General features: G+C 43.9%; 2 protein-coding genes across 3 annotated transcripts in view; one reads left to right on the top strand and one right to left on the bottom strand.

The window, feature by feature from the left end:
* yap1 (Yes1 associated transcriptional regulator) overlaps positions 1-15,727 on the top strand; it is a 139,435-nt gene extending 123,708 nt beyond the window's left edge. Inside the window, exon 9 of the transcript XR_014595831.1 lies at positions 15,713-15,727. The gene's annotated coding sequence lies outside the window, so the exon portion shown is untranslated. The remainder of the gene's footprint in view (positions 1-15,712) is intronic.
* The window catches only part of tenm4 (teneurin transmembrane protein 4), a gene marked incomplete at both ends in the record, with an annotated part of 110,992 nt that continues 95,163 nt past the window's right edge, over positions 1,008-16,836 (bottom strand). For both annotated transcript variants that reach the window (XM_083984489.1, XM_083984488.1), the window contains 5 exons: positions 1,008-1,766; positions 5,137-5,279; positions 7,451-9,065; positions 10,698-10,994; positions 14,718-14,953. In XM_083984489.1, the coding sequence (XP_083840615.1) occupies positions 1,008-1,766; positions 5,137-5,279; positions 7,451-9,065; positions 10,698-10,994; positions 14,718-14,953 (3,050 nt within the window). The remainder of the gene's footprint in view (positions 1,767-5,136; positions 5,280-7,450; positions 9,066-10,697; positions 10,995-14,717; positions 14,954-16,836) is intronic.

The raw sequence follows: 16,836 nt of genomic DNA on the forward strand, positions 1-16,836 counted from the left end.
GTTATACTGTTAATTCATATAGCTATTTATAAAACAAAACTAAAATGTAATTCAAAAACCATTCCTGTAAAATACCTTTTGTTGTTTAATACACACATTAATTCCACAGTATTTTTGTTGGCTCCTCACTATTTTCATAATGGAGTTGTTTGACCACAGTCAAATAAAAAGGACAATTTATTCTATGTTTTTAATTTTCTTCCTTGGATAAAAAAACAATCCACTTAAAGAAAATGCACACAAAAAAAAAAAAGTGACCTCATATCCCTTTGTTGGCTTTACCATACAACTGAAGCATGATTAAGCAGTTTTGCTAATTTTGTATTTCATATAAGGAAGGTCATCAACATGCACTGTCAGGGTGCACTGGAGCCTTCCGAGCTAAGACCACAGATGAGCATCAAGCCTCCTGTTAAAAAATTACAAGACATCAAACAAATGAAGGTGCCCTGACAAGTACAGCTAGTGTTTTGATGAAGGGCTCTACCGCCAACAGAAATCTCTCTCATTATTTATGGATGACTGGGGCTATGAGGGTTTCAAGTATAAAAAAGAAGTGATTAAAAGAGAAGGAATCTCCTTGGCTGAGGCGCAGAAAAGGCAGAATGGAGCAAGCTTGTGAATAACAATCTGCAAGTCTGGCAGCAGAGTGAACCACTGAACATAATGCATTACCAATACTCCTCTTGGATTCCTTTGAACAGAATCACCAACAGGGACGAGGAAATGGAGTCACAAAAATAAGTCACAGACATCGCAAATTTTCATCCTCTAGCAGCCGCACTTGAAGGGCAAAGACTGTTAAAGAATCTTCAAAAGGAGAAGGGCACTCTTCTATTAATACAGTGCAACTGATTGCAACCATGTTTTTTCTTCTTTACAGTATATTAAAAACCAAGTTGAGCACAGTCAAAACAAAAAAAAAAGTGGTCATGTACACAACTGTCTTTGGCAAGAAGTCCCATGTCCTACATCTGAGTCTGTCGCTGCAGAGCCTCGTGTTCATGTCACCTTCGGCCCATTTCGCTCTGTCTCATGAAATGAATGTTGTTGACACTGTCTGCCAGCTCAGGGTATTGGTCAACTGAAACCACGTAGTATCCGTCGTAGCCCTGCACCTTCCCTGAGCCCAGGAGTTGTTGTTTCTCTCCCTCAGTCCAGGTCCGCGAACCCTCCTCTCCATCCCTCAGTCTCTGGCGCTCCCGGGCCCAGGCCTGGGCGACGGCCCTCTGCCGGGCCAGCTCCAGCACGCGAACTTTCTCCTCGTCCACGCTGCTGCCGTAACGTGTGTTCAGACACAGGGCGCCATATTGTAGCAGAATGTCAGTAATGCGCCTAGTCCTGCCATTGAGCACTGTGTTGACCTGAGACACCGTCACGTTGACGCCGGTCTCCAGCGTGCGGCGGCCCACCGTCATGCCGATGAGGGCCAGGTCTCCCTCCACGGAGCCCAGTTTGACAAAGTAGTGGGTGTCTATTCCCGCCACGGTGAAGTGGAGGTCCTCGAGGTAGAAGGCGTCGTTCAGAACGGCGGCCATCCGACGCCCGTCCTCGTTTGCTAAACTGATGATGTCGGTGCCGATGCGACCATCTCGTATGGCGAACTTCACCCCCTTCCCGAAGATGGAGCCACCAGAAGCGAAGATCTTCTTGCTCTCGCCTTGAGGACATCCGGCACTTTTGGCTCTGTAGATCTGGCCAAAACGCTCCAGCTTCACAAAGGCCTTCAGCTGCCTCTGAACCTCACACTGAACACCCAGCAAGGACTGCAAAACAAAGACAACACCATTCAGTCACACAGCATCTATACACACAGTTAAGTATCCTTCATTTGTTCTCGGAGCAAGAAATTCATTTGCACATTATTACTTTGCCGCTTGTTTGAAGACATTTCGCTAGATATTTACCAAATATTCATTTTTGATTGCCTCACACCTTTGTTATAACCTCTCTGCTCATCCTGCTGTGAATGGGGACTAAGCAGGAGTGTTTGCTTTAAGATGCACCTGTTTTTTTTGTTTTTTTTTCAAAAAGGAGATTCCTACTGCTTCATTTAACACTTCAAACGTTTTAAATTCAGCACTAAGCCTTTCTTTTTTGTATGACTGAATGAGAACACCTTTTGTGGAAAGTGTATTAATGTGACAGAAATCAAAATAAATAATAACTCACAGATGTACACAAATGCTCGCACACAGTTGTATAGAAATATGCCTATGTATGTGTGTACAGCCATTACACGTGTACATAAATAATGATGTAATTACATCCATTATCAATGGCAAAGTACAAATTCATGATAACTTGCAGCTGTGAACACATCACACAGTCAAGGTAGGGGCAGAGATGTTTCTCAGCAAATGCAAATCTCTCTGATTATTTGTGACAAGCATGATATTTTGAAAAAGGGTGAAATTACTGTCTTCTGACAGCCATGCTGTGCTAAATATGAAACAGGAATCTGTTGGTAACTAGTATGTATATCTCATTCCTTAAGGGACCAAAGCTTTGTATAGATACCACATTCCCATCAGGCAAAATTACTCCTTTGTCCTAATAGTACATGACAAGAGCACTCCTCAGGAAGAAAGAGAGATGTTAAAATGAAGGAAGTGAGATGAAATGGAAGCTAGCCAACACACAGCGAGACAGTCGCCTCAACAGATCTGAGCGGCGACAAAAAGGCCCCTTAAACACTACGTCTTCATGCCATCGCCCAAGATAAGAGGCTGTGAGCGTCCTGAGGAGTTTTTGTCAACTAGTCACATTCAAAGTCTTCCTGACAGTTTCTTATTCTGTTTCTCTGGGCCTCCACAGGCTACACAGGCTACAGGCTGGGGGACTGGGTGGGGTGGAGAGATGTGGAGCGGTGACCGGCATATCTGCCCACACTTTGATCTGACACGGCATCAGATCCCACATGAAGGAGGAAACATATGACAGGGAGGGGGCAGCTGTGCTGTTGGGCCCCTCAGGAGTGATGGCCTGGGGGGGCACTTCACACCATGCCACTTCGTGTTTGTTTACCGTGCCAACAGTGTGACCCGGTCAGCTGTCCCAGGGGCACGAGGAGGAAAGGGGGCGATGTCCTCCACTTTACTGCAACAGCCTCCTGGGACACCCCCAGAGAGGCATCATTCACATCGCATGGGGTGGAATCAGCCTCCAGCAAAAGCCAGAATGAGAGATCAAGTCTTGTGCTGCACAAACCTCATCTGTTTGGCCCCTCACGGCATTTTTCAATCTGGGTGCGGATTCAGCAGCATGGCAAAATAGGGGCTTAAATGAAAAGAGATAGAAAGGCAGGCATACTTTCCCCCCCATATAAAATAAAGTGCCAAGTGCACAGGACATATACCATGTGTAGTTTTAAAGCTATATTTATGCTTCAAAGAATCCTACATTTAATTAGGTTGGCCTGACCATCTGCAGCGAGGATCACTGTGGCATTAACCAGCTCTGAACACCATTCTGAAGCCGCAGCTCCAGATAAGAATATCACGCCTGGCCTCGTACAAGGGGTAAAGACTAATTATCTCAATCTATCCTTACACATCATTCAACTTACAGTGTACTGTAAACGACTTAAATGAGAGAAGGAGGAGCTCCCAGGCAAACATGAGCAACGCCTTCAAATCTAGGCTTAGTTTTCTATTTAAAGCTTCCATTACAGGAGTTTTTAGAGATCTCATAGACGTTATTGAACATACACTTCAAAGGCTGGGTGAGCAGATGAAGAAACAGCTTTCAATGGTAATATCACTCAAATGGATCTACCTCTCCTTAGTGTTTCAGGGTGAAGCAGATTCTCTATTCTAGATTCATATATGACTCATTTCCTTTCAACATACAAAGTGCTTGAAAAAAACAACAACCTAAAGACTTGTTTTGCCGTAGAGAAGATCTTTAACCTCTACAGTGGGTGAATACCTTGGATGTTTAATAATTTATTCTGTAGTTTTTCTTATATAAAAACACACTGATGTCTGAGGTGAGTGATGATTTGAGGATTGCAACTGCATAACTGAAAAAAAAGAGAGCGTTGCATTTATTCTTTCTAATCTACGAAACCATTCCATCATATCTGCAGTCAAATATTTGAAATGGAAATTGCTGGGATGTCTTTGGATTAAATTAGATATTTTCTCTGTTGCAGCTCCTTTGTGAATGGGTACCTTGAGTTCAGAGATTCTCTGTGGAGCATCAGGCACAAGCAGCATGCATGAGTCAGACCTTGGGTGCTTTGACAGAAACCCTCCCAAAGCGGTCAATGCTACATGATGTGAGATCTCTACTAAAATAACTTTACACTCACACAGCATATGGTGAGGAATTTATGAAATCAAGGGAAATAAAAATGTGAAAACCTGAGGTACACATATATTAATGTTTGGGATTTAATTTTAAATGTTTTAAATCCTCAAGTGTTAAAAGAAGAAATTCCTCTTCTTAGTACCGCAGGACCTCTTAATACACGCTTCTTTCTCTGTTTAATATGCCAGGTTGGTTTGCCTGCTTAATATGGTTGGTTGGTCAGACCAGAGGTCACAGACTCAGATAACCTTGTATTGTATCATCCCAAAAGCTTTTAGGCTTACAAATAGATGAGGAGACTTTTTTCTTTTTCTTTTTTTTATAAACAAATACTCTCTGTGTCGAGGTGGCAGCCAGAGTGTCACTCTACATGAATCTGACCTCCTGAAGGGTGCCATTCACTAGTCTGGCTGTAACCAAACCTAAGACAACAACAGAGGCCTGTTCAATAATTCAGGTGAGTTGGAGGTAACTTAAAAGGCCTGATAAACGTGGGAATCAGAGCATGTCTACTACTTCTCAGACCTTGGCTAACGGTGTAAGACTGAGATGAAATCAATGGCCAGTGGTGGAGGGAATGGAGAGTGAATTTCCCTAATGGCAGGACAATTACAAGAGCTGTTTAGCCTGAACCCGTTGGGTTGAGGACGAGGGGCAGAGACCTGGCTCACTGGGCCGTGTTTTGGCCTGATAGTTGGCAGCTCCTCTGGGAGTCTGGCTACACAGAGCATGTCTATTTGATAATGATGTTGGCAGGGGGATGGAAGAGGGTGATCTGTGGTGGGGTGAAAAGTGGGATAAGTGAGGGCCTCTCTGGTTTACCTTTGTGCTATCCCACTCCTGCGTCTTGATCTGGGTGCTGACTAACTCGTAGGACGGCTCCATGGTCTCCGTGTTGGGTTTTCGATAACCAGGGATGACGTTGTAAAGCTGGAAGCCGAAGGTCACCAACCAGCTGTGCACATCTGCAGAAGAGGGATCAAAATAATGAAATAGTGACACGCACGTCCTTTTGTGCTAATTGACAAAATAATTTTCAGCTGTCGAGGGCTCACAAAGAACACTAACACTATTGTTTAGTTGTAACAGATGAGATTCTGCAGTCGAGTGGCTGTCTCCTTGAAACACCCCTCGCTCGGTCTGAGCTCTTTATTTGTTTGTGGAAGTGGACATGCTATAATAAACACTCGAGATGGTGTCAATGATTCCTGCCCACTCCTGCAGGTGCCACACTAATGACACACAGCTGGGGCCCAGACCCGCCAAGTGACATCCGAGAGTGTCTGCTGTGCTGATAATTACATACTGTAACTTCATGTCATTTTCGAAGCCGCTGAAAACCTCAACCCGAGATATTGTGAAGACTCAGCGGGTTTTGCTGCCATAATTTCTTCTTGTAATGAGATGCTAAAAAAGAGGAAAAGTAATGTGTGTTGGGTCTAAATCCATGCATTCATGACAACGTGGGTAATCTAAAGGCAGCCACTCCTGCTGTGGATGTACTGTAGGTGCTGCTGCTGCTGCCATTCCTGTGATAAGCTGTCATTAATTCTGCAAATCACAAAGAAGGCATGAGACATGACTGTTAGCGGAGCAGGTTCAATCGCAGCCATTTGTTTCTTGCCTCTTTCAATGTGTTTGTTATGGACAGCAGAAACATTGCTGTGACACTTGGGGGGCAAGTTTGTCACAGACTGGCACTGCCATATTGTTGCACTTGACAAAGCTTTTTTAAATAAGAATTTGTTTGAGGACAATGAAAGGACCCTGGTAATTTAGTGAAAGGGATGGAAATGTCAGCGCCATCAATCACAATTGAGGCGGACCCACTACAGTATATCTAACAGTCTACTTAGCATTCTAATGCCAGTCAGCTGCTAATGGTGGACTGTGAAGCTGAATGCCTTTCTGTTTGGCAGACGGCTAAATGGCTTTGTTGATCAGAGACCAGTAGAAGGATCTACGACCTGAACAAAAAGTGACGTTGCCTCTCAATATTGTCTATGGGGTTAATGAATGAGAGATTAACAGGTAGAAATTGTCTTATTTTACTGCCAACATAAGTGTTATTGAGCAAATATGATGCATATTGAATATAGAGAATTATATCTTCCACCTGTGAATGAGATCTGGCTGAGGCCTTTTGGTTTAACCACAGTGAATATCCTTCACAATGCCATTTAACTTCCAGCCAAAGAGGCTGATACAACTGGCCCTGGCGAAGGTTTCTATGGACTATTGTGCGCTCCTTCTCCACTGGGGTGCTTTCACTGCCATTTACCTCCTCCCCACCACAAAGCAACACGGACCGATGTGATATTTTCTGGGAAGGAACCTGAGTGTTGAGCAACAGAGGGGGGTTTGCAGTACAGCATTGTTCCCTTTGAGCACTTTCAAAACGATAGCCACTGGGCACATGGGCAAGCACATATGTGAGCATGCACAGTAACATGCACAAACCACACACACACATATGCCAGAGTAGGAAAAAAAAACCCCTCAACATCCCAGTATGAAAGCTCTTAAAACCTTTCTAACACACTAATCTTGGCAGAGTCTGTTCCTCCAGTTGTGGCTTGCTGTTAAAAATAAAAACACAAATTCAAATTTGACATTAAAAACCTGAAGTGAATCCAGTTTCCTGAACTGCGAGCAATAGCAGCTTCACATGGGCTCTCTCCTCCCCCTCCACACATGTAATTTTAGCAGCATAAAAAAATGATATGCATTATTGATTGCACCACTGAGACTCACTTAACATCTGCCAACTGCTATTTATATATGTACAGTTACTTACCCGTAAACTGTTAGAAGAACTGCATTATTTCATTGCTGCTTCCCAATTTCTTTGATATATATTTGTGAGGAGGACATCAGAGAAAGTGTTGCCTGAGTATCACGTAGACGTAGCCCAAAAACATGAAATGTGGTCTTGACCAGTGTGTTTGCTTTTTGCTTTGCAAAGGATTGCAGCTGTGGCTTGATAGATTTCTATGAATACTGATTAATTGTGTAACACAAATACGTTAATTTTTTCCACTGATGACTCAGCCCAGTGTAACTACTCTGAAACCAAAGAGCTGGATTAAAATGGATAAAAAAAAATGTATCTGTGTAAGACATGATGTGAACTTACCAGTCATGTAGCACTTTATCTCCTCATTGTTGCTGAGAGGATTGTTATTCTTGAACATGTACAAGTTGAATGGCACAATGTGGTTGCTGTTGAGACGTTTCCAGATGTCATGGTCGGGTGTCGTCCAGCGGCCAGCGAGGACGTCATAGTCTCGTCTACCCATGTGGACCAGTCTGCTGAGCGGCTCGTACAGGCCGCCCTGGTAGCCAATTATGAGCTGGAAGCTGGGGTTAGTGTCGAGATAAACCTCTCCAAAGGCTGTGTGGAGGACCTGCTTGATCATGAGGCCTGAGCCACTGAACACAGCCAGAGGGGTGCCTATGTTATCGCAGGCCACATAAAACTCATCCCCGCTGCTTAGCTCCATGGCAAACAGGTGTCCCTGCAGGTCATAGTACAGAGATGTGATCTCAGAGCTGGAGTGGTTGTACATATGGGTGACTCGAGTGGGACTGGATAAGTCGGCGTAGAAGAACTGCAGGTGGTGGCCCATGCTGCTCCTGCTCGACACCCTCCTGCCCAAGCCATCGTAACGGTATTTGATGCTCCACCCGCTCACTCTATTGTACACCTTGACCAACAGGCCGGCTGAGTTGTAATCAAAGTATTCGTTCCCTCTCTGCTTTAGGAAACCGTCCTCGTCCATCCTGTACTGGACGTCGCCCAAGCGAGTAATGCGGTCTCTGATATCGTAGCGTAGCGGCGTGAGGCGTGCGCTGTTTCCGGGGCTGAGGAGGTGCAAGTTCCCATTCAGGTCATAGCTGTACCTCCACAGGGGCTTGTCGTTGATAGACACTACCTGGAGTTGACCGTCTGCATCGTACTCGTACGTATATCGCGTGGTGTTGGCATAAGGCCCGACTTTTAGCTCCTTCGCCACCACTCGCCCCATGTTGTCATACTGCACCATCATCCAGTACATGAGTGAGCGAAAGATCTCATATTGTACCTCCTTCACCCGGCCGTAGGCATCAAAGTGCTTGGTGTGGGTCATCACTGCCGTGGTGATAATTTGATTTATGTCATAGTAGATTACTCCAAATTTGCCAAACTGCTCGGTTTTACCAGACACGTCGTCATAGCGATACAAGTCGATTGGCAGCGGCGTTTCATTGATGACAGCCTGCATGCTGGTGACACGGAAGCTGTTGTCGTAGACGTAGTCGAACCTGGCGTTGACCATGCCCTCTTCGCTGAATCTGAAAATCTGCCTGTCAATCAGTGGGCCGATCTGACGGTAGCGGATGGTGCAGGTGAAGCCCTCGCTCTGCAGGTTGACTGTTTTCAGCATGCCTGCCACCTCGTCGTAGGAGAAGCCGATGCGTGTGGTGTCATAGAGGATTTCTAGCAGCTTGGAGAGCTTGCCATATTTGTAGATGACCCTGCGGCCTGTGCCCAGGTAGGTGGTCTGCAGTAGCTGTCCGTCCTCACTGTAGTCCTGGAGCACTGAGGCGTTACCTTCGGGGGGCCGGTAGGTGTTTCTGTAGTAACCAATGGAGCGGGAGGTCTCTAGGGTCTGGCGTGCCACGTTGGGCATGGTCACAGAGGAGAGTCGGTCATTTTTATCAAATTCAAAGATATATTGCCTCTGGCTGTAGAGCAGTAGAACCATGGACTGTGACGACAAAAGGAAGCAAACACTCAATGAGTCATTTCAATGACATGGCAGTTCATTAACATTTGGATACTGAAAAAAATATTATATAACATGAGTTACATAAAACAAAAAAATAAATTTTTAATTGACTGATTCATTCCTTTGGTGTTGTCTCCTAAAAATGTGTAATCTCACTAAGTGTAGGTTGGAGACTGTGCAAGACACCATGCTGGTTTACCACAAAAGGATGAGCAAAATGTCAAAAGCAATAACACCATATTCATGCAAGTCTGAGTCAGTCCAAATCCAATTTCCATCCTGAAAGTGGAGTATTCCTCTGACATTAAGGTTTCCTTGAGAAATGATTTCACAAACATGCTGCTACTTGTTTCGTGTTTGTGGGATCTTTTGATTCAAGCAGCATGAGAGAACTTAAAGGGATAGTTCAACATTTTGGCAAATTGGCCCATTGCCATAATCGCTATAGTCATAGCAGTAGGTTCATTACCTTTAATTGTAGGTGTAAGCTATTTTCAGTACGGCGGAGCGCAGCAGCTGGCTGCTCAGAGCTACGCTATGGAGGCTAATGGAATTTCTTGGTTTCCCTCATTAAACTCATCAAATTCAACATCCCAAAACTCCACAGCGCTTTTGTAGACAAGTTGTGACCTGCACAACCACCACGCTATGAGATAATGACGGAACGATACGAAACGGAGCCGTTATCGAGGTAAATACAGGGTAAATACGGAGACTGCTTGCGGTTTTGTATGAATTTACCTCGAAAACGGCTCCGTTTCGTATCGTTCCGTCATTATCTCATAGCGTGGTGGTTGTGCAGGTCACAACTTGTCTACAAAAGCGCTGTGGAGTTTTGGGATTTTGTATTTGATGAGTTTGATGAGGGAAACCAAGAAATTCCCTTAGCCTCCATAGCGTAGCTCTGAGCAGCCAGCTGCTGCGCTCCGCTGTACTAAAAATAGCTTACACCTACAATTAAAGGTAACGAACCTACTGCTATGACTATAGCAATTATGGCAATGGGCCAATTTGCCAAAATGTTGAACTATCCCTTTAACTTATCACAACTCAGCAAATAAAAAAAATCTATTCTAAATCTATCTATCTACTCGCCTTGGAATTAAATGATCTCTTTAAATCAGTTCTAAGGCTGTCACATCATGTGGCAGGAACCTCGGCACATAAGTGAAAACTGACTATAGGCTATTACAAGCTGCCATTTTCATATAACATGTCTGAGGTGGAGAATCATGGCTTCTCACCTTTTCCCCAACAATTTTACCTTCAATTAGTGAGCAGAAAGTGACATTTCACTCTGTTCTTCTCATCAGAGCTATTTCGGGTTGAACTTTGCTGTCAGACTATGGTTACAGAGTATAACGTCTGTGGTGCACCAGACAGGTTTTAATTACATTTCTGCTGATATCTGTGCTAGAGCCTGATAATGCAGCACAAACACTGCGGGGGTATAGCAAGTTAACTTTTAACTCCAGTTTCAAGATTCTTGTCAAGTGTCTTACACAAACACACCTCAACAATTCATCTGTAAATCATGTCCCTGCTGTCTGATATTAAAGTTTTTTTTTTATCCTAAAACCATTTAACTATTATAACAGCAACAGTTTTTACCTTCTCAAGGTATGTGTAGCTCCAGGATTTACCATCAGCAAATATCTGGGAGGTGATTCTGCCATTCTGGTCATACTCCATGCGCACAGACATGGTGCCTCTCTGAATGCCTGCCACGTGCCCCCCAGAGGAGTAGGTGACATTGACTCCATTCAGACGACTGCTCGGCGCCCACAGAGTGGGTCGTCCGGCGTGGTCGTAGTGGATCCGTAACGTAAACTTCCTGTGGTCATCGTAGACCTTTTCTGTTCTCGTGATTCGATCAAAGTCCAACGACAGTAGGTTCCTGTTATGAACCTACAGGAGAGGAAGCACAGAGTTAGAAACATTTAATTTGACCACAGCCGTTCCAGCAAAAGGGAATAAACATGTCGCAGAGGCTGAAATGACGGAGAGGAATCGGTGCATTGCTCCTCAAGGGTGGGACCTAAGGAGCAGAGCTTTAATCACAAAGTGATTATACAGCAGAGGAGCTGTATCTCAGGACTGCAGGAGCCATTGAAGTGATGAAATTATAAGAATTACCATATTTCTTTGTTTGTATAAAAATTCAGCAGAGTCTTAGAGGGAGTATGCCTATTCATGCATGAAACATTAGAGCCACATTGATCATTAAATTCATTTTCACTGCTTACTGAAAAGAATTACCAGGCCAGATGACTCTCATTTTATTTAGCCATTTCCGTAAATTGGAAAAGAGGAGAAAAAAATCAATTCTTCTCCTCTGTTACTCAGAACATTGCTTAAATGACACTTCACATTGCTTGGCTCCATTGAATGTATGAGACAGCACACGGTGACCCTTGGCTTCACTGTGACCAGAGCAGAATGACACTGCTCTGAACAGTGTCATTGTTATGGCCAGGTCCAGGTCAGCACACAGACAAATCCACTGCCTCGCTTTACTGAGGAGGCAGCTCCTGTTTCTCAGTCAGCAGAGGTCAGAGAAGAAAAATAAATCAAATCAAGAGACACAATGACCTCAGGCCGCAGGTCACAGCAAATCTTAATACAAAGAGTTACTTAAAAAAAACAACATCTGGTTAGGAAAATGTGGTGGAAACGGTCTCGTATATCTTCCCCTCTGATTCTGTGTCATATTCATGGTTGTGTTTTTCCTCAGGTGTGTCACTGTTCAGATTGGTAAAATACTTGGCAAGGCTTAAAAGCATCTTAAAGCTGCCTCTGGCTCCCTTCCAGACACATGCCACAGAGCAGGTCACAGGGGGGCCTGCTGGGAAGCCACACTTTTTCAGTTTCACATTGAGGAGAGCATACTTAGGTCTCTCATCTGTGAAGGGACAATTACACCAGAGGCAATTAAGGTCACTGATACCTAATTGCGAGGATTACTTTACACTAAAAGCAACAGATTTGGGAGGAGAACATTTCCATGAAGGTTTGGAGAATCATAAGCAATCTGAGCCCCAAGACTGGAGGTGGGGTGGGGTGGAGGGGCTGGCTCCTCCAGTCGATTCAGTGGATCTAGGAATAAGAACAGCGCACACACTCTTTGCCCTGTGTTTTACCTTCACTCACTGTCATAACAAGTGTTAGACTTTACTGACAAAAGTGAAATTACTGCACTTTTTAGACATGCGTCTCAAGCTATCTAGATTCTTAAATTTATGTGACTGGATATCAAAGGCTAAGACCCCTCCTGTTCTGGCATTTCCTGAAGCACTGGACACAGTGTGTCAGACTCTTTCATAGGCAGCACAGGCCCCGTCGCCTGTCCAAAAAGATTGTTTTGAGATTTCTTCCAAAAGAAAATAAGGTGTAAGAGAGAGAGAGAGAGAGAGAGAGAGAGAGAGAGAGAGAGAGAGCTCCTGGATGTGGTTCGCCAAAGACTCAACAGGGTGGAAAAAAAAACTCTACAGCAGAGCTCCCAAAGTCCCGTGAGAATGGAAACCCACTCAAGAGGAATTATTTTAAATTGGACACCACCTCTAAAAGGAATCTCTCAAAGAAGGCAGACATGTAGTAAAAGAAAAGAGAGCATCACACCACTGACATTACGTTACTTTACTCCTCAACACAAAATATTACATCTGTATCAATGTGTCAAGTGACAATCTGTCATTTTGCAAGTGAAAAATGTTTTTTATCAGTTCTCATGATTAATTCAAAAATTACTGTATTCTTCAGTAACAACCGTAACGTTTATTTTCACAAAGCAATCAAAAGAAACAAATTGTTTTTTTTTGTTCCCAACTCAAATCTCTTGAACAAAACAAAACGTCCCACATCATCCTAAAATCAGCTTTGTGTGGTCGGTTGAAGATTCTTGTTAGGATGTTGTGCATACTACCCTAAAGACGGCTTGTTTATTGTGTTATTGTTTTGTGTTATTATCGTGACTCAGCAACATAAATCACTAACGCTGTAGGCAGCCAGGAGGGGTACAGTAAACCAGAGTAGCACATGTCACTGTGAAAGGGGACAACCGAGGGCCGCCAGTACTCTGCTCACCCCCAGGACATGATAAGCAGAACACTAAAACTACGTGCACGCGCAGTTCCATGATGTGACCAAGTTCACAGTCGGATTAACAAACTTGAACACAGACGGCAACAGACCTAAATAATCGCCTCTGCATCTCAGTCTAAGCGTAACAAGGTTCTGTGAAGTCAGACACGCATCCCTCTGTTCTGTTTTTGAGACCCCACCCCCACCCATTGTGCACTGCCACACACTCACCCAGCCACCCACGTAATATCACTTGACATGCCACTCAAGGTCGCTCAATGATTCCAGCTCTGTTCATCCCCTCTGTTCTTGCCATTAGGCTGCTCCCATTTCCTATCTCACCCCTGGGGCCATTGTCTGTAACATACATTAGAAGCTTTCGCTTCCAAAGGGGCGACATGGCCATTAAATGAACAGCCAATGACAGACATAGTGGCACCTCCCCATTAGCTGTGTCACATCCCTGGGAATGTGAAAGACAACTTAACCAAAGTTGTTGTTTGCCTTATACAGCTAAGAAAAACAATGCAGGCTGACTGTTAATAGTAATTGTCTGGTTTTCTCTGTCTATGTAGATGCTTTTATGGTCAAATGTTGTTGTTTATTATGCAAAGGGACCTGTTTATATAGTGCATGTAACCATGCTAGCTAGCTGAGGACATTTACCCAATCACATATTTCTCCAAAATTTTGATCCCATCTGTGTTTTCAGTGTTTTACTGACTTTTCTCAAAAAAGTAAGATGAGTGCACACAAGGCTGAGTCCAATTTATTTATTCTGCATGGGTTTAAATTCAAACCACAAACAACCTTGTGCTTAAGGTCTCATATTTTTAACTATTTCTTGTGTTTTATTTGAAGTGTTGATATCCATTTAGGTTACCAAAATGTATTGGCTGACTCTTTTCTGAGCAGGATTTCAGTTAAACACTGGATGGGGGGTCAAGGTGGGCGTGGCTTGGGACAGTGACTGCTTTGTTGAGACATCCCGAAGTGACAGAGGTCCTGATAGCTTCTTTCAGGGGCTCCGTATCTGAAAACAGGCCGTGTGCATTTCTCTGTGGACTCTGAAACCCTCATAGTTTAGTATAGACCACAGACCTGCTTTATAATCGAAAAAGGCATACATTTAGAAAAATACACTTTTGTGGTGGGGATGGCAAGGTGATAAGCTGAGCAACACCTCTGTGAGTCTGATAGGTCGAACTCTCAAAACATTGCACAGGAATTCATAGCTCTGAGGCAAGACGTTTCATCTTTATAAAGTTATTACATTGCCCATATATTTCTGGTCTGTGTCAACGATTGCAAGATTACTGATAGAATTACACAATTCATGTTACCAGGTATTCCTAGGCCAATGTCAGTCCAGCACAGGGCATTGTTAGATGGTATTGCACTGCATTGCACTGCATGTTCAGGAGGTAGCTCAAAGTCAATGCCGTTTTGAGTGACAGAGAAATTTGCCTTTTCGCTCTCACTCAGTCTCAAGCCGTCACCTTGCAATCCTTTTAAAGTGTGTACAAGCACAAGCCACGGTGGCATGCTTACCCTTAATCTGCGTCCATAAACAGTGACCTGGCCACGAGCCTGCTCCTTCCTCTGCCTCCACTCCACCAGGTTAAGGCCATTATCGATGGCCAGGGTCACGTTCCTCTTGCTGACTGTGGGGTTGACAGTGCCTGCCAGCAGGTGGGGCTCGGTGTGCAGGGATACCTCCATACCATTGGCCAACACTAGCCGCAGCGAGCCGTCAAGACCAATGAAATAGCTGTTGCGAACTTGATCTGAGGATGCAGGGGGAGCATAGGGGAAAACGATTATGATTAGGATTAGGGGGGGGGAAAGAAACAATCAGAGCCTCTTGTAAGAGGACTAAATCTAATATTCATCTCACCGAGACACAAACATAATGACCTAAAATGGCTGCTCAGCAAAAAGAAAGCCTTTAACAGCAGTATTTAACTGAACCTCTGCGATAATGTTGGGTCTGTGACAACAAAGATCAATACAGAGAGGCTTCACAGCACCAGTAAAGTAAAGTTTTACAGCTGTTGCAGCAGCCCGGAGGATATGGAGGAATGAAAACTATCAAAGATTCTAGCTTGCCTGTGGCCACAGAGAAGGCAGAGTGAAACTCAAATGCGCGCACATCCACACATTTATACAACGACACACACACACACACACACACACTCACAGGGGATAAATCTGAGCCTGTCTTTACTGTCCCTAGGTGACGACAGCCTGTGTTCCTGCTCCAGACCAGTGACTAACGTTTCCACTGAGCGTCTCATGTACATTCATCAGAGAATGCCTCCTCCTTGCCTACTGTCACTCCACTGACAGGGACCAGGATGAATATTATTCTCATTACGAACAAAGGAAAATTAATGGCTTGTCAAACACTACATTAATTAGTTGACTTCATTTAACAGAAAAAAAAAAAATCAAAACATACACTTTAATTTCCTTGTGTTGACATGTCTGGTTAAAGTGGCCGTGACGATTTCTTACAACTGTAAGCATCATGTGATGAGACGGAGTTTTGCATCTATGCGCAGAGCGCCAGAAGATGTGTTGTGTTGCTGAGACAAGAGAAATGGGCAGAGGAGGCAGGGCTGACCTTGCACTGGCCCTTACCTCTCTCCATCATACAGACACTTCAGGGGATGACCAAAGGCCTCTGGGGTAAATCCTACCAAAAGGAGGCCTCTGAGACCAGATGAAGCTACAAATACTGCTGACCTGGAGGGTTTATGGTAATGCATGTATACAGGAGGGATCTGCCCAATACAGACATTTAATGGGGCTTATGTATGTCTCATCATTTTCAGTTATTAAATACAAATAAAATGTTTTAAAACAACTGTTTTTGTTGAGGATTAAAAACACAATGAGCTCAGATGTTTACACAGATTTGTTACAGTTAAGTTATAATTGCCTGCTACTCAGTCATTAAGTTTGTTTTTGCTCTTGAGTTGCAACTACAGTTGTGAAGACAATTACAATAACGCTTCTTTGTAACTGTGTGTGTAATCTGACGGCCTTGAGGTACATTGAAGCTCGTCCAGCAAAGGACAAACAAACAAACAGATGACCAGAAAAGAATCCTGAAGGCTGTGCATTCATGTGTTACGTGATCACCCAGTTGCAAGCTTACAAAGCAGACAATGGTGAATTAATTAACAGCAGAGTTCCTGGCGCCGCTCCTCTCACAAGCAGATGTCTAAGACAAGGTCACCATACAGAGGTGACCAGTCCTTTGAGCAACACTGAGAAACCAGAGATCGTCAATGGTCATCGTTTTACAGGGGAGGACTCATTCATGTCCATATCAAACGTTAGCAGGTGAAAGTATATAGGCAAGGTGGTTTTAAGAACTGTATTAGGTCCAGAAAGTTTACAGCTATCAACAGGCAATTAATGAAGCAGTAAGTCAGGCACAAAACAGGAAATCAGGACATCTAAATGTGAAAAAAATCTAATTTCCAACGTAACCCCCTGATATAACCATGCAGGTAGTTTTGGTTGTATTTACCTAGGTTGTGATACATCTGTGTCCATTGTCTGCCTGAAAAATTTAATTTGGAAAAGTCAACAGCTATGTAACAGTCCAAAAACAATGACCCAGTAATTCTGGATGATCCCGGTTCTACTTTCAACAACT

Source organism: Trachurus trachurus, assembly GCF_905171665.1.
Source record: "Trachurus trachurus genome assembly, chromosome: 13".
NCBI lineage: Eukaryota > Metazoa > Chordata > Actinopteri > Carangiformes > Carangidae > Trachurus > Trachurus trachurus.